The sequence below is a fragment of the Marmota marmota genome, unplaced genomic scaffold (genome assembly GCF_001458135.2).
Source record: "Marmota marmota marmota unplaced genomic scaffold, marMar, whole genome shotgun sequence".
Taxonomy (NCBI): domain Eukaryota; kingdom Metazoa; phylum Chordata; class Mammalia; order Rodentia; family Sciuridae; genus Marmota; species Marmota marmota.
Window position 1 is genome coordinate 54274178 of NW_025999968.1, and position 18069 is coordinate 54292246.

The 18069-nt window shown below is 41.8% G+C and overlaps 1 protein-coding gene and 1 pseudogene across 1 annotated transcript; one reads left to right on the forward strand and one right to left on the reverse strand.

The window, feature by feature from the left end:
• Positions 1-603: 603 nt before the first annotated feature.
• On the forward strand, positions 604-17180 carry Mrps6 (mitochondrial ribosomal protein S6; the record flags this gene model as incomplete). Its single annotated transcript, XM_015478344.2, has 2 exons — positions 604-761; positions 16575-17180. Coding segments are annotated over 2 exons (348 nt in total), but the record flags the coding sequence as incomplete, so codon positions are not given.
• On the reverse strand, positions 12737-14521 carry LOC107136452 (annotated as a pseudogene).
• Positions 17181-18069: the final 889 nt, after the last annotated feature.

The following is an 18069-nucleotide window of genomic DNA, read 5'->3' on the forward strand; positions in this document are numbered from 1 at the left end:
CTTTTAGTTATAGCCTTCTAACATTTCTTTTTTTAAAAAAATATTTTTTTAGTTGTAGATGGACACAATTTCTTTATTTTTATGTCGTGCTGAGAATTGAACCCAGTGCTTCACACATTGAGGCAGGTGTTCTACCACTGAGCTCCAGCTCCAGCCCATCTTCTAATATTTCGGGAACTACAGGCTGTGGTTTTGGTAGAATGGTCAACTAAGGTGTTCAGACAACAGGATGCTCTTCTCCTGGAGTTCAAGTCATAAGATACAAGGACTGACCAGTGATTTGTACTGATTGTACCTGGCTCAGGTGTTCTGAAGAAGCCACTCATAAGTTCCTGCCTCCCAGGTTCTTGGAGCTGATCTGACCTTGGAACTCTCTGAATCCTGATTCTCCATATTTTTCCTCTGTGTCTGTGAGCTGTCATATCTTTATAATAAACATCTCCTCTCACACTCTTAAGTTAACCAAAACCAAATTTCTGTTGCTTTAACCCAGAGATCCCTGCCAGTAGAGGTGTTATGATTGGAACTGACTGCACTTAATCATTCTAGTTCTCATATTGATTGTGATGATTATTTTTTTTTATTTCTCTTTAAAAATGAAAACAAACAATCAAAAACCAGCCAGAGACTGCTGCTGCTTTGAAACGGACAATAGAAGCCCTGATGGACAAAGGAGCCATAGTGAGGAACTTGGAAAACCTGGGTGAGCGAGTACTTCCTTATAAGATCTTCGCCCACAGTCAGCAGCACAGGAAAGGCGGGTAAGTTTCTTCATGAAGTGCGTGGAAAATGTCTTTGATGGACTCATTAGAGAATACTTATCTATCTTAGAAATTATCATAATTTTGCAGTCAAATCCCTCTTTTATTGGGTGTCATTCAGGTTGTATCACAGCAGTATCATGTTGTAAATAGGATGCAGTTATGCTGGCCCTTGGCAGACTATAATCAGAGCAAAATAGGCCATCCTACACACAGAGGCTTATAAGCTCTCAATTATGGGAGGCTTTTCTTGTCAAACTGAACATCTTTGTCCCTGACATTTTCTTTTAACTTTTGTCTTTAAAACACCTCAGTGAACAGTGTGTGTCCACATACTCAGCACATTCTTTTTGAGTATGTAGGTTGCAGAGAAGCAGATGTGCTTCTTCTGACCAGTATACACCAGCAGAGCTAATCCACGGGAGAAGTATGGTTTTACCCACTCCAATTAATGATCAGTTTTCTGTAGTGGCATTTTTTTCTCTCACAGGGTACAGCATCTTCCTCAAACAAGGGTTTGATACTGTGCTAATAACTATCTTTGTAAATAATGTATAGAGGGGGTTTGAAGCTTATTTAAGCTTTAGTGGTGTCTTTTTTATATGCAAGGTTTCTGGTTTGGGGGAAGAATCTTCTCATATTTTGTTGGGTTTTGTAGGTCGGTATTAGAGAAGATGGAATTAGTCTTTAGCACAGTGGGGCAAGCCCGGGGCAAAAGATGCCACTCTCCCTCCAGTACTCAGCAGCTCTCTGTGGTGAACAATTCATTTAGCTTTTCTATTCCAGCTTCCTTGGGCATGGAATTCAGGTGGTCATTCTCTCATTCATATTGTCCCGGGGATCAAGCAGTATAATCTCTGCAGATGTGCTTTGTGGACAAAATGCTGCTTCAGTCTTGTTTTGTGGTCATGTGCAGGTGGAATGCATGTTGGGGCCTCAATGGAGTCACACCTCAACAGAGGCTTTCTTACGGCATTTCAACTTCTACTGGGATGTGGCATGTGCTACAGACCTCCTCTTTTACTTGCCTCACATTATTTTATGCTAGTGTTCAGCTTCTTGAGAGCACCTGGGAAGAGAGTACCTGAGCATTGCTAAGCAACAGGAAATACACAATGGCTAGGCTTCTTCTTCCACAATCAGGGAGTGAGGAATGGAGATTGTGAGGGGTATGTGTAACTAAGTTCCCTCCCTCCCTCCTTTTCTTCTTTCCTTCCTTCCTTCTAGATTTAAACACAAATGGGTATGGCTTTAACAACAAGATGGTGGATTTTGTTTATAAAGGAGCATATAAGTCATGTAGTGATAGGCACCTGTAGTCCCAGCTGAGGGAGAAAGATGAATTGAGCCCAGGAATTTAAGGCCTGCCTGGGCAACTTAGACCCCCATTTCCAAACAAACAAAAGAGAACAGAGCATATAAGATCTGGCCAGGAATTATTAGCCAGGTTCTCAGATGGAAGGCACTGTACAGAGAGAAAAGTCAGTTTCCTCATTCATGTGGTACTGCAGGGGTATCCAGTAGGAGGACCTCCTTCTACAGTTTTTCCGAGCACAGGACTTATAACTTTTTTGAGGGCTGGTGTGACCAGCACTCTAGAATATGCACTTCTAACAAGTGCATGGGGGAATGTTGACGTTGCTTGTTTAGGATCACACTTTGAGTGCCATCATATGAACTCCTTTAGTATCAGGCCTCTGTGTGCAGTGCTGGGGATATGTGTGTGTGTGTGGCAGGGGTCACTCTTTTCTTTATGGGTAGAATAAATTCAGGTCTTAGAAGAACTCCCCTGAAACTGCTGACAGCCCTAGCCCTGCACTTTGAATTCCTGACCATATCTGCATGTGCTTCACCAAGGACTTGGTTACATTCACTGAATACATTCGCCTTTAAAGATCTAATTTCTGTTTGTTGTTGTTGTTGTTTGTTTGTTTTAACTTCACTATCCTTAGCAAAGGAGAGACAGCACACTTAGAGTGTATACATGTGTGTGTGGTATACATTCATAGAAAGGAGATTCCCAGCTGTGGTTGGAGAGGTTTAGCTTATTTTTCTGAGACAAGTCAGTGCCTGGTATTTATTTGTTTTAAAGGTACTCTTTTTCCCAGTGTTTATAGAGAAGCTTCAAAACAAAAATGGGGTGTATGTGATCAATTAGATATGGAAAGCCTTGCATGATTTACTCCCTTCTAAAAACTTATGTGCATTGGCATATGAATGGTGGTAAGCCCTTCGGTTAAATCCCATTGACCATATTGCCTTTTAATTTTGTAAAAACTGTGAATATTCTCCACAGTGACTTTTGGTCACTGAGCATATGAGAGCAAGTGTATTGGAATTAACTGGATAAAGAGAAGCCAGTGATGTGTCCAGATGGGAGCTTGAGATTAGTTGGATATTCTCTTGGTTTTGGCCAGTCCCCTGGAGTCACCAACCTTAGTCAACTTTTCCTTCAGTTGGCAAACTATTCATATTATTGCACATGGTCAAAATGATATTGCAGATATTTATTAAGTGGATTATGTGCTCTTGGTTGCTAGAAGCTGGAGAAGTCTCACTTTTAAAAAATAGTTAAGAAGAAACAGAGTGGACTTGTCACCTGTGCATTTAGTAGTCAAAGTTTTGGCTAATTTTCAGCAGCCGAGGAGGCCACGACATATATTTGCAGTTTAGGTAAGGCACCAGTTTTAATCTTGATGCTAGTTGTGAGAGCCATTCTTCTAGCTGGGTTGTGGAGTAAGCCTAGATGCCCTTTGAGAATCACATTCCATTGTGCTATTATTGCTGGTATTGTGTGCTTTTATTTTTACATTCACAAGAAGAAGTGGTCTGTCCTAGTGGTATCCATAGGTCTCAGGATGGTTCCTAGTGTCAAGGAATTTTCCGTCTAATTAGGGACTTGGCTGCTTAGTAATCTAGGTACCAACAAAGGGACTGTGAGTAAAGGTGCCTCATAGCAGTAGGGCCAGGCCCAGGCTGACAACCAGCTGTCCCTATCACAGTTAGTTTCCCAGCATGTTGGGTGATTACCACTGCCATTCTCTATCCCTACCTCCTCCCCCAGATTGGCCCCCTGCTGCATATAGGCCAGATGGGCTGAAGGATAGACAGTGCCTGGCAAGGAGAGAGCCACTGCCTTAGAGTTATCAGGGATGTCTTCCAGCGGGGGACACTTTGGGAATGGTGCCATTACTTATTATTTTATCAGCCTATATCCAGGTTATGCCAAAAATAAAAATATAGTCATTTCCATCCCAAATATTAATTTGGTCAGTCCCTACTTTAGAGATAAGTATGTTCCAGAAATTTGTCTGTAAGTTCATTGTTTGTAACTAAGAACTGTTTTCCCACTGGAACAACTTGGTTAAGTTCCAAGTCTGGTCCACAGAAATATACTCAATTCATTTTCTCTGAGGGTCAGAAGTTGATGGGCCATTCATGTTCAGCTGAGGACCATTTTAAATTTGTTTTTAAAGATACTAGTCTTTGTTCTATCTGGCAGCAGAATGGAGCCTGGGTCTGTTCACCCTTATCAGGGATGGGGTCAATATCTCAGACACCTTAATAAAAGGGGTTCACACTAGTTTTCTATTTCCCCAAGGGCGATACTGTCTCAAGCCAAGTTCCCCTCACCCCTACCAGGTGATGTGAACTTAAAAACAGTGAAGTTGACCAGCTGCACCTGTTGTTTGGGGTGGTTGGGGACTTTTAATTCTCCTGAACCAGCTTTCCAGATGGAGATTTCTGGCCTCATTTACAACCTGTTGTCACCAGGCAGTGTCTGGAAACCACTGGTGCCCAACCTAGAGGGGCAGGGGGTCTTAGGACAGCAAGGAACTGCTCCTAGTTCTGGATTTGCTGTAGTCTCTTACAGGCCTCTTCATTAACTCCCCCCTGTGCTTTCATGTGCCCACCCTGATGTGCTTGTCTACTCCATGGGGAAGGCAAGGTGCTGTGAATATGCTTGCTATATTCCTCGCTGTCTGAAAGGGAAGGATGTGCCCCACAGAGTGGGGAGCAGTGGGAGTTGATGCTCCTTTAGACCCTTGTAAAGGGGCAGGTAGCTTACTGGGTACTAGTTGACATGCACACCATTTGAGATCCTCTTTCCACTAGATGGGGCTGGACAGGGAGAGATTCCAGTGCAGCAGAGAGAACTATAGACGGAGGAAGCTGGTCCATATTTCAGTGTTGGGCTTCTGTGTGCTGTAAAAGGCTGCCTCAGTGGTGTTAGACTCCATTTACTTGGTCTGACTTTATTTAGTGCTGTGAGACTGTGCTGCCTGCTGGACCTGTAAATAAAGAGTTCTTCAGTAGTAAAGGGGGTTCTGCCTCTTTTTCCCCTTCTTTTTCCATTCTCATCCACTTTAAAATTTGGATAGGTGCTTACAGCAAAGTTCTGCTGGCCTACATACAAGATACCGTTCTATTTACGGGTAAGCAGAATGATAAAAATAACTGACTCTATGGTGAATCAGTGGAATTTTACTGACTTGCTCCCCAAGTGTATCGGCAGTTTACTCCAAGAGTGCTGGCACCATCTCTAGAGGAGATTGATTCTCCTCTGTAGTTTTCCCGTTAGCTAACATTTCCATGTTCTTGTGCTTTCCTGCCAGCATCAAGTCAAGGCCAGCATCCTGACCCCATTCTTGAGTATAGGTACGCTGCAGCCTGTTTCAAGGCAAGGCTGTTGAGTCCTGGGAGGTTTCTAAGTGGCAGTACCCCAAGATTTGTAAGGATTCTGCTTTGTAAGGTTCTTAAAATGAGACCCAATTGATATAAAAAGAAATGAGGCTTTTGCATGCAGACAGTGCCTTGTTTTTAAGGTGAATAATTTACTGTCTCTGTGAAGCCTGAATCCAGAAAGATTTAACCAATATAGTCTAGGAACTGGCATCCAAACAGATCTGTTTCCTATCTACAAAAAGGCTCCAAGATGCTTCAAGGCTGCAAAGCCCTCCCTCCCCCTCCTCTACCTCCTCCACCCACTGGGCGCCACTGAGTGCTTCAGTGGAAATTTCCACTTGTCTGACAGGGGGAAGGGGAGGTTGTCTGAGAGAGACATACAAAGAATATAACTCTAATTCAAGCAAGCTCTTTTTGTAGAAAACTTGTAAATACAGGGTTAAGACAAAAATGCAATTAAAAAAACCCCACCTTTCTTGCATTTAAGTATACTACAAGAAAACAAATTTTCTCCCTTAAAACCTGGAGGAGTGGGACTGGGAACTGGCAGCCGCAGGCAGTCTGCACAGTCTGGTGTCAGAAGATGACCAAGTGGTACCCAGGGTCTAGGATGACCCTGGGGACATGGAAAGCAGCTGTTTCCCTCATGAGGACACTGCTGTGGATGGTATTCATTTTTTCAAGCATTGAGCACAGTTTGTCCTGGAAGCTGTTTCTCTGGGTCTTTTCAGATCTCTGAAAGAGTTTTCTAGTGTGAAAATGTCTTAAGAAATCGAAAGGAAGGTAAATTGACACTTTGAAGACCATGTGGGTAAGTTCAGCCTGGAGAGTACTTGACTGTTCTTTTGAATGTTGGTATCTGATAAAAAATGACTTGCGGGGAATGAAATTGACTAAATTTTGTTGTGTTCATGTACAAATATGTAACAACAAATCCCAGTATTATATGTAATTCTAGTACTAAGAAAAAAAAAACTTGAAAAAAGAAAATATTTTTCCCAGTTAAAAAAAAAGAAAAAGAAAATGCCTTAGTGTACTGAACCTGTTTTGGCCCCTCTTCTCTTCCACTTCTGCAAAGTTGGTGTGCTTACAAGTTCAGGCTTTTCTGTAGGGAAGAGATGTGCTTAGGAAAGCTGATACCAGCCTCGTAGATGAACAGATTCTATAATAGAACCACACATGGGGAGACACACTTTAAAGCAAATATTGCGAGGCATTATATGTTTTAGACAGTGGTAGTGCTTAGGCTACCTTGTATGCATGCAGAACCATTTCCCTTACACCATGCAGCACATGGCTGAAGGTGCTGGGAATTAGATTTTAGATTGTTTTTCCAAAATGATTGTCTACTTATTGGTTCAATCACTGACTAGAATAAAATGGAAAATAGAAAACGGAAAGCTAGCTCTTTGCAGTATTTTATTATTTTTTCCTCATTGCAATGTCTGCTTTTGGATAGTTGCAGTATAGTCATAACTCTAAATTATTCTACTATAGTGAGGAGTTTATAGTGAGGATATAGATGGAAATAAGAGAGTCCACGTGTAGGATTTCAGGTCTTGTGTTCTGATTCTGCCTACATTGGTGAGGGCAGGAAGCAAGCATTGGTAATCTCATGGTGACTCTGTAATCTTCTGGTTCCTTTCCTCTCTCAGGCAGGGTGAAGGTGGAGCCAAGGGCTCCCAGATTCCTTGGGAGACTCTGAGTGCTTTTCTGCATCCTGCCCTTGAACTCAGCTCCTGAATTTCAGATGCGTGATCAGGATGTAGAGAGTGGACATCAAGATAGTTCCAAGGTCATTTTTTCCACCTAACCTTTGGGACTTGAGCTGTCATGTGAATGGTATCCCCCCTCAGGCCTCAGGAACTGTCTGGATCCACAACTCCAAGTGGGTTACAAGGCTCTCCTGGGTGTTTATTCTCACATCTGCAAAAAGCCTCATTCTCATTCTTTGAGTCATCTGTTGTTAGCTAAGCCCAGCAGCCCACAGTTGGGTGTCTGTGATTGTCATGGCATTGCCACAGTCTCCAGCAGGAATGGGAATCTTGTTGAAGTCATGGAATCCTGGGTTTCTGCTGGCACAGCAGCCCTTGCATCTTCTCTCTGCAGCTAGACTGTGTGTTCCAGGAGAACGTCCCCCCTCATCGTTTCAGACTCCTGAGGTTTGCCTGTAGGGTACTCAATAATCAGGTTTGCTCTGACAGTAGGTCGGGTTGGAGGAGGAATCTTTACTGGAAGTAACAAATAATTGATCCTTCATATATGGGAGGGACATGATGAACCATTTACCTGTGTTCTTGGGCCACTCAGGGAGACAGGTTGTGTGTGTCCTGAACTTCTGCTTGGTAACCTTATGGTGGGGAGGTAAGGAGCTCACCTTTCAGCAGGGAGTGAACACAGTAAGATCTTCCCATCTCTGAGCCACTTTCCCCTTTTTCTGTTTGGCCACATTTCCTTTTCATGGAAATTTTCATGGTGTAATAAGGAAGGAGCCACGGGAGTGGAAGCAGTCTTTGCCCTCAACAGCCGCAGGCACAGATCAGCAGGGAGATAAGCGTGAAATGACAGTCACAAGCTGTGGTTGTGGGTGCAAACCATTTGCATTTTGGCCAGCACTTAGGGTTTGGTTGTTGAAGGAGTGTCATGAAGGAATTGAGAGAGTAAAGAGTGGGCTTTTGGTGGCAATAGGGAGCTTCCAGAAGCCATTCCACAGCCCAGTCCTAGAATTTCCAGACCTTTTTCTAGGACTTGGTTTTACAGATAGAGGGAGGAGCTGTGTGGTCTGGGGTCTGGAGTCTGGAGCTTGCCTCTTAAATCTTTGTGACCTGGGGCAGATCACTTCCCTTTCTGGCTTTGGTATTCTCCTGTGAAGGGTTGGGCTGCATTGTCCTTATTGTCCTTTCTAGCAGTTAGTCTATGATTTTGTAACTCATTTCGTTACCAAGCAGTCAGTGGCTTCTCGCGTACTAAAGTTGCTCTGTTTGAGTCCTGGCTATGGCCACTTAGTAGCTGAGTGAGCTCAGGCTAATGAGGGAACCTTTCTGGAGTCTCTTTTAGTGATGTTAGATTCTAAGACTTGGTGCGGGCAGAGTGTAGGGAAACCACACACTAGAAAGTTCCAGGAGTCTTCGTGGCTGGGAGAGCACTGCTGGAACCACACAACAGCACTCAGCTCCACTTCCTCTTCTTCCACTTTCCTAATTTCTCCCATGGAGTGGGGTTTCTGCTGCCCTTCATCCTCCTCAGAAGCTGTTTAAAAGATATGAAAGCACTTTGAAAATTAGAGAGTGCTGTTATTATGTAAGGCACTTCTTTCTTTTTAAGTTCTGAAATATGAGGTTTGTGATCTATCTGGCTTCTATTCTTTTTGCCCATATCACAAAATGATATCCAGAAGCTCTGGTTGTGTTTCTTAGGATTATCTGGTGAGTGCTGGTCTGTGAAGAACATGGTTTAGGAAGACTGAGGATTGATCGACAGAGGATGTAAATACACTTTGTTTTAGTGGCAGCTGTAAACATACTTTCTCTTAGAACATGTGGGCTAACTTCTAAGATAGCCCACAAAAGTGCCTTAGACCTGCGATGCAATTGAATAGAAAATGGAAGAAAACAGTTCTTGCCATTAATGATATTATAAGTAAAACTGAGACAACCCCAGACAGTATTTGAGGAAGTTGAAGGGCAGCCTTTACTTGGGGGAGCAGGAGATGGCTGTGGACTTGCTAAACAGGGCTGGCAGTGGTGATGACTCTGTCAGTTGGTGCCTCAAAGCAGCCCAGGCCCTTGCTGAGCACCTCCCTCCCATGTTATCCGACACACTGCCCTTAAGCTGCCCGCACAGGTGTACAAGTGGAATGAAGTAAGAAACTAAAGGCAAAGAAAGAAGCAGGGAGGTGCGCAGAGAGTACATATATGTTCAAAGGAAAACTACCTGCTGTCGTGGGAATGCTAGCAGACAGAGTAAGGTCACAACTCCTGCATGGTAGCTTGGAAGGACATTTTGATGAATAGTGAGCAAAAGAACAAATGAATAAATGGGAAGAAAGAAGTGCTGGGGAAGCTCTCCTCCTGCCACCAGGTGGCCAAAATAGAATTAGTGGAGGGCAAGGAAAGTGAGGAAAAGACTGGTGCTGGCATAGAGCAGGTAATTTGAGATTGTTCACACTTATTTTTCAGGCTCTACTCCAGAGCCTTGTTCAAGGCAAGCAATCAATAATTAAATGTGGAACAAATGAGTAGTTCATTAGTTAGGTGATTGCAACCCTATTGTCTGCCGTATGGGGATAGAAATAAGCAAGTAGAATTAAGCCCTGGCCAGGTTGGTGCGTAGTTTCCAGAGTAAGCAAATATGTGTGCAAGTCACTTATCTCAAGAAGCTCATAAAATGATGGAAGAGTTTACACCATTTCTGCTTCAATTTTCAAGGAATCTAGGAGGCTTCATTGGTTGTAACTGCTCCCTTGTCTTTCCTACCCCATTATCAGGTCATTTACCAAGTCCTGCACATTCAGCTTCCTAAGTACTATTTTTAAATCAATGACGTTATAGAGGTAATTTAATAGATATACAATAAAACTGCACATATTTAAAGTATACAATTTAATAAGTTTTGATATACACACACACCCATGAAATCACCGCAATCAAGATAATAAACTTTCGTCATCCTGTCTTCTCCTGTCCTTGTGATCCCTTCCCTCTTGTCCTCCACCCCAAGCAACCCAATTGCTCTCTTTCATTTCAGATTTGTTTTTTATTTTCTGGAATCTTAGATGCAATCAGGCAGTATGTACTCTTTTTACTCCAGTTTCTTCATTTGAAATAATTGTTTTAAGACATGTCAATAGTGTGTATCAAGAGTCTAACTCCTTGTTGTTGCTGAGTTGCTTACCACCATATGCTTATCATTTGACTGATATGCATATTGCTTCCAGTCTGGGTTGCTCCAGACAGCAAGGCACAGATATTGTATGGACCTGTGCTCTAAATTCTCTTGGGTAAATCTAGAAATAAAATGGCTTGATCATAATAGCAGTTATGTATTTTTTAACTATTCAAGAAAATGTCAAATGTTTTCTCAAATTGGTTAGAGCATTGACAGTCCCACTACTCGTATATGAGAGTTCCAGTTTCTCTCAGTCCTTACCAACACCTGTTATGGTCAGTCTTTTTAAATTTAGCTATTTTGGCAGAAATCACTTTGTGGCTTTAATTTGTATTTTATCAATGATTGATGGTTTTAAGTATCTTTTCATGTGCTGTTTTTTGTCGTTATGTATCTTCATGAAATGTGTTTTCAAGATTGTATTCTGGGTAATAGTATTTTATCAACAGTTTTTAAATTTTTTGATCATAGTCATTTTAATATTAAACTAAGTCTTAATTTGCATTGGTGTTGTATCTGAGGACACTTGGCTTCACCTGGGGTCCCAAAGACTTTTCTATGTTTTCTTCCAGAAGTTTTATGGCCTGATGTTTCACATTTAAATCTATGTTCCATTTTGAAGCTCATTTTCTTATATGATACAAGTATGGAACAAAGTTCAGTTTTTGTATAAGGATTTTGAAAAGTCTGCTTGAAAATTATATATTTCTCTACTGGTATTCACATTTATTTCCAATGTCTGATTATTTGTTGTTAATATAGTAAACTAAGGTCATTTTTTGGTCTATTAATTTTGTATTGCGCAGCTTTGCCAAACTCAGTGGTTCCAATCTTTTTAATAATGTCTTTAGGTCTTCTCAATAGTCATGTCATATGCAAATAAAGACAGTTATATTTCCTTCTTTAACAATCTGGAAGCTTTTTATTTCTTCTCCCCTCCCCGCCCCCACAGTATTTGGGATTGAATGCAGGGCTTTGTGCATGCTAGGCAAGTGCTGTACCACTGAGCTACAGTCTATCCCCTTTTTATTTGATTTTCTGGCCTTATTACACTAGCAAGCATTTTCAGTGCATTGTTGAATAAAATGGATACTATAGAGGACATTCTTGTTTGTTTCCAATGTTGGGGGAAAGCTGAATTTTATCAGTTGGTAAATACTATTTGTAGGATTTTTAAAGATGTCCTTTGTAGGATTGAGGAAGTTTTCTAATTCTCTCTGGTTTCCTGAGAATTTTATCAGGAATGAGTAGGGTATTTTGGTTAATGCTTTTATTCACCTGTATTGAAATGATTGTGGGGTTTTAAAATGTTTTGTTAGTAACTAACAAAATGTAACAATACATTGTTACAATACATTGGTTGATGTATTTTTTTCACATGTTAAGCCAATATTATATTTTTGATATGTGCCCTGATTGGTCATGATAGATTGTCCTTTTTATATATTATAGTGATCATTTTGCTGAAATTTTATCTAGAATTTTTTTCATCTGTGCATATGAGAAATCAATCTGTTCTTTTTCTGTGATGTCTTTGGTTTTGGTATAAGATAATGCAGGCCTCAAAACAGTTCATAATATCCCCAACTATCCTTTTAGTACTTTAAAAGGCTGTTTCATTTCACTTTTCTCTTTCTTAATAGTGATAATTTATCTTACCTCATTTTTTATTGATCTGACTAGAGACATATTGATTTTATTGATCTCACTGAACTAGTTTCATTATTATTGTTTTTCCTTTTTAGAGATTTCTGCTCCAATCCATCCATCTTATCTTCTTCCCTATTATTGAATTTAATTTGCTCTTTTTTCCAGTTTCTGGAGGTAGAAACTGACATCATTGATTTGAGGACTTGCTTTTTACTTATATCAGTGTTTTTAGGGCTCAATTTTTCACTATGTACTATTTTTGTGGCATCCCCAAATTTTCAATATGTTATAGTTTCATTTATTTTAAAGTACTTTGTAATTTTCCTTTTGATTTCTTTTAATCCATTCTTCATTTAAATGTGCATTTTAGCATTCAATATTTAGAAGATATTTCTTATTATTTGAGTTCCTTTAGATTTATTGACACTTATTTTTTATTTTTTGAGTGACATAATTTATCTCACTGTTTATAGAGTTAGTGTCAATTGTGACATAATTACTGCTTGAAGATAATGAAATTTTAATAAAAGTCAGAGGGACTGGCTGTGATGCCTGCCACTGATGCCTGGGTCTGACAGTTTGCACCATAGCCCTCTGAACACTTTGTGCTCTGGCTGAGTCCCAACAGGTGCATACAGGGGAAACTTCCACTCCACCACAGAGGTGCTCTACACTCTGACTGTTATGTGGAGGTGGGAAGAGACTGACTCCATTTTTGCACTTTCAAACTTGTGCCCACTCACACTGCTCTCCTACACCACTGCATTTCTCCTGGGGTTCATCATCAGTCTTTTGTTGTAGTCTCTGTGGTCCACAGGTTTCACATCCATCATGGTGGCCTTAATTTGAGACTCATCATTGTAGGTCACCAGTTTGACCCTGATTCTGAATGTAAAGGATAGAAAGTTGGCATTCTGGGAAACTTCTTCAAATGCCTGCTCATTCTTCTCTTTTAATTCCCCAAGATAAACAGTATTTCGTCCGAGGATAGCTTTGGCAGACTCCTAGAAACAAGTCACCCACTGATTTTCTTGGAAATCTACAATATTTGCCGACAAGATCATGCTGTATTTAAAATTGGCAAATTCACTGTCGCACTTTTCACAGTGGTATAATCCATTCTGTTGGTCAATCGCTTATTGCAGCCCTGAGTTGGGCAAGCCTGGTACATACAGTTCTCTTTGCAAAGACACCACTGTTGCTACAGAGCTAAATAGTCAGCCTTGTCACCATGGCCCAAGTTCTCCGATTTAACCTCATATAAAGTTTTCCAGTTGGTGTTGCCTTCTCCTCCTTCTCCACTCTTTAGATTAGAGAGGGAACATCTAAGGCTTGTTCTTCTGAGTCAAACCATCCACAAAGCTTATAGGCCTCTGAGATGTCAGGGTTCAAAATGACAGTGCTTGAATTCAGATAGTACGGAAATGTTCTGTCCTCCAAAATGGAAAACTCTGGCTCCTTTAATGGCCATCACAGGATGTCTAGAACCATCAAACTTGTCAGCATCTTCTCTCCACAGAGTAGCAGTCACCACTTTCCCTGACATGTCCATTAAATAGATATTTCTTTTAGAAACTTCTCTGTTGTTAAATTTTATTGTGATTTTAGAAGCATCTATATAGCTCTTGCAGATCCCGATTATGTCTACAAGTGTGTCTTTAGACTTGTTCTCTAAGTCACCGATGTCAGTCAAATCAAACTGAACTTTAGGTAGATGATGATCATCTTCACAGGGCATGACACAAGTCTCATTGAAAGTCATCTCATAGTCATTTTTAACAGCAGAAAATTATTTGTTAGCGATCTTCAGGGTGCATTTTGAGAAATAATACATCTTCTTAACTTCAGTAAGGAGAAAGAACTTGTCTACTTGCCAACTGAAAGTAGTAGCTTTGATTTTACCACTTTTAACAACTAGTTCTATAGAGAAAAGTTTACTTCTCCTCGAATTGCTCCAGGTACAGATTTGACTTTTGTTGCTAACATGAGCATAAATGGTCCACTTGGACTGGTAAGAAGTGGGCTGGCAATGGGTACCACTTTGGACTATGCCCCCCCCCCCAAACCGAAAGATGTAATAGGCTGGTTCCTCCAGGTTTTCCAGATGTCTTTGAGGCACCATAACCCATAGATGATGAGCTCCCATTCTATTGCTGGGGCTTGCTGGTTTGAGGTGGGGAAAGAACTACTTGCTCCTGCCACGTCCTTCATTACAGGGCACTATATGGCCAACCTTCAATCCACCTGTTTCAGCTGATTTCAAAACTTCTAAGTCCATCAAACTAACTACTCTCTCTCCATCTTTCAGAGTTCAGAGTGTTAACAGTAAGTTGACAACAACAAGAGAGTTCAATTGTGTTGTCAACATAAAAGACAATAGATGTGTTAAATTCATCACTCATAAGCAGTTGATAACAGGGTGGACTGTTCCCTGTTGTAATGAGATGGATGTTATTGGCCTGGAGAATTGGTTTTATTGATATATCTCCCTGTCACAGTATGGCCGCCATGGTCCCCTTGCTCAAGTGGCTGACCATGGTTCCATGGTGCTAACTGTCATGATTGCTCCTTGGCTCCCCAGCTTCACTGACACTTATTTTATATCTGAGAATATCTTTGACCTTGGTACACGATCTGTGTCCTATTTTGGCCGAGTGACAGGTTCTGTAAATGTCATTAACTTCCAGTTGGTTGGTGCTCACTTTTTGTTATCTTTGCTGATATCCTGCACACCGGTTCTCTCAATTTCTGGGAGAAGAATGTGAAGAGTCTCCAGTTGATTGTGAATTTGTTTCTCCACTCAGTACTGTGAATTCTTGCCTTCTGCATGCTGAAGCTCTGGTATTTGGTGCATCCACATTTGGGGTTGCTATCTTCTCTTTGAATCCACCATGAATGAATTCTCTCCTTTTTATCCCTGGTATTTTCTTGGCTTCAGAGGCCACTTCATCTGATACTGCTATAACCTCTTGCGCTCTATTTTGATTAGTTTTTTTTTTTTTTTTGCTTGGCACATGTTTTCCCATCTCTTGTTTGTTTACCTGAATGATTTTCCCAGTAGTGCTAGCTAAGAAGAAACAGTCACTCAAAATTTAAGCTGGGTGCAGTGGGTACGTGCTTATAATCTCAGCAATTTAGGAGGCTGAGGGAGGAGGATTAAGTTTGAGGCCAGCCTCAGCAATTTAGTGGGGCCCTATCTTAAAATTAAAAGGGCTGGGTATGTATCTCAATGATTAGAGTACCCCTGAGTTCAGTCCCCAGAAATTTGCTTGCAAATTTTGAACTTTCTTTGTATTAAATTACATAGAATGCCATCCTTTTTCTTGTGACTTTCTTCCTTGCAGAACGTGTTCATTTTCAATGTGGTTTTTGGTGCTTTCTATGAGAATTGCACAGTTCACGCCAGCACCACCACTGTGGAAGAGTTTCCCTGGACCTGCTGATGTCAGGCTATTCAGGATGCTGGGGACAACAAAGACCTTCTCTCTATATCAGTTAGTTTTAGTGGAGTGGGGCACCCAGTAAACAAACACATACTGTGCCAGGGTGACTGAGTGCTCTGGGAAAGCACTGAGCAAGGGAGACAGCATCTGAGGCTTGGTGGCTGGGGCGGGTATGCCACTTTAGGGAAGTCAGAGATGGCTTCTGAGCAGGCGACATTTGGACAGAGCCGTGTGGAAGTGAGGGATGAGGCGCATGGAACTTGGACAAAGAACATTTCTACCTGCGGGAGCAGTGAGGGCCAAGGCCAGGAGAATAGGTGTGGCTAGAACAAAGTAGGTGATGTTGAAAAACTGCCAGCTAGAACGTCACCAAATTCCCAACTACTGTGCCGACATGGCTCTTTAAGTGCACTGTGGTCCACCTCAAAGAGTACAAGGGAGGCTCCAGTGTTTAGAACCATGAAGAGGGTTGTGCAGAGGAGGGTGCTTTGTCCTTTGTGACTTCCTCCAGCAGGCCCGAGGGAGCAAGGGGGCCGTGAGTCCTTAAACTACGGCTTTCTGCAGGGCCCGTGAGCATCGGCCCACCCTGAGATGCATGTGCTTTCTTTTTCTTACCCCAAAGTTCAAGGCATTTTCTTTTTGTTTCTTGTCATTTCTTGTACATACAATGTAGTCAATGTAGTCTTCTTTTTCCTTGTTTGTGTAGTTAACTGGTGGTCCTTACTGTATCTCTTAGGTGCATTAAATCACCCAAAATCCTTGGGAAAATTAGAAGACTACCTTGTGGATGTTTTTACAAAGAATAGCAACTGATGGCCTAAAAAAATCCAGTCTTATTAATGGGCTAGAAAATTCTGTTCTTGCCCCATAATTTTACCATATTTTCTTGTATTTCCCACAGTATGTCATAATGCCTTTTTGCTGCCATAAAGTTAGTTTACATTCACATTTCCACTGGAGTATAATGGGGAGAGCCAGGCAGGTTGGGTGTATACTGCATGCTCGTAAGCTGAATTTCTGTTTTAATGAAGGGGTCTTGTGTTTATGAGTAGTTGGTGTATATCTGGGAAGAGTAAAATGAAAACATTGATCAGAATTGTAGAACACTTCAGAATGCAGGAATTCACCAATTTCTATTTTATTGCAGGTATTTCCTGGTGGATTTTTATGCACCAACAACAGTTGTTGATAGTGTAATGGAGCATTTGTCTCGAGATGTCGATGTGATCAGACCAAATGTTGTTAAACACCCTCTGACCCAGGAAGTAAAAGAGTGTGAAGGCATTGTTCCAGTCCCGCTTGAGGAAAAATTATATTCTACAAAGAAGAGGAAGTGAGGCGATTGACTGGATTTTAGCCTTCTATTGAATTGTCTGGGGCCTGAGCAGCATGGATGAATAGTGAGAAGCTTGGCCTTTATCTGGTGGTGGGGTGCGGGGGGTGCAGGTGCCGATGGCCTTCTTGTGATTCCCTTTGCTGCAAGAGGCGGGAGAACTGCTTGCCCGCCGAGAGCTGCTCTGTAACCTGGGGTACCCACAGTAGGCCATTTTTTATTTCATTTGCATTATGTAATTTCCTGGTCAGTGAGAACTTTCTCCTTAAAACAATAATACAATTTTGAAGAGCAAAACACAGAACTGGCTTGGATTGTGAGCCAGTAATTCAGAGTGAAGAGCCATGCAAAAATAAAAATTGAAGACCCGTATATTTTGTGGACAACTTTTATCAGGGGAATAAACATTTTACAAACTCTGCCAGGTGTGTTGCCTCTTTACCTGCCTCAGCACGTGCACCTCACAAGGCCTCATGGCTCCAGCCTGGCTGTGGGTTCTCCAGCATATGGGGGGGCACTGAAGATCCTGGGGTGGGGACAGATCTGTTTCACAAAGTCAGTAACCTTTTCTCCCACATCACTGGTTATTTTTGGTGGGTGCTGTGTATTCTGGGGCCATAGATTTCTGGCACTGTTTCCTGTCCTTTCTTGGCTATTGGCACGTGCCTCTTCTATGTCCCTCAGCCTTAGGCAGGCCTCCTGGAGGAAGGAACTTCCTGTCAGTGGAATGACTTCTGTGATGGGTGAAAATGGGGCTTTTTCCTGGAGTGGTCATGCAAATCTCATCCTCAGTCTCCCTAGGGCTGTGAATAGGAAAGACATGAGCAGCAGCCCTTCCACCTTTTCAGAGTGTCCTGCACAGTGGTCTGTCACCATTGCAGATGGGAGAACTTCAGTGGGTAAAATGGAGGGGAGATAGAAATGCCAGTCACTAAAATCCTGGACTGTGTTGATTTATGGGATCAGACTGTCTTGACAGGAAGGGGCAAGAGATGCCTGTAGAGCTAGGAGGAACCTAGTCCAGGGCTCTGTCCCTCTGTAAAGCTGACTCTGCACTGGGCCATCTGTTTTGTCACTTCTCTTATTAAGAACCCAGACGGTGACCGCTTCAACTTCCAGGCACAAAAGCTTATAAAAACTGTCTTTGAAGAGCAAAGAGTAAGGAGGGTGACTAAGAACTGTAGAATTGGGGGAAAAAAAGGGATAAAGTAGAAATTACCTGAGGAAGAAGCCACTTCCTGTTTCATTGGGAATTTCCTAAAACCTCAGGCGCTTGGCCAAAGCTCACAAGAACCCACACCTCAGTATC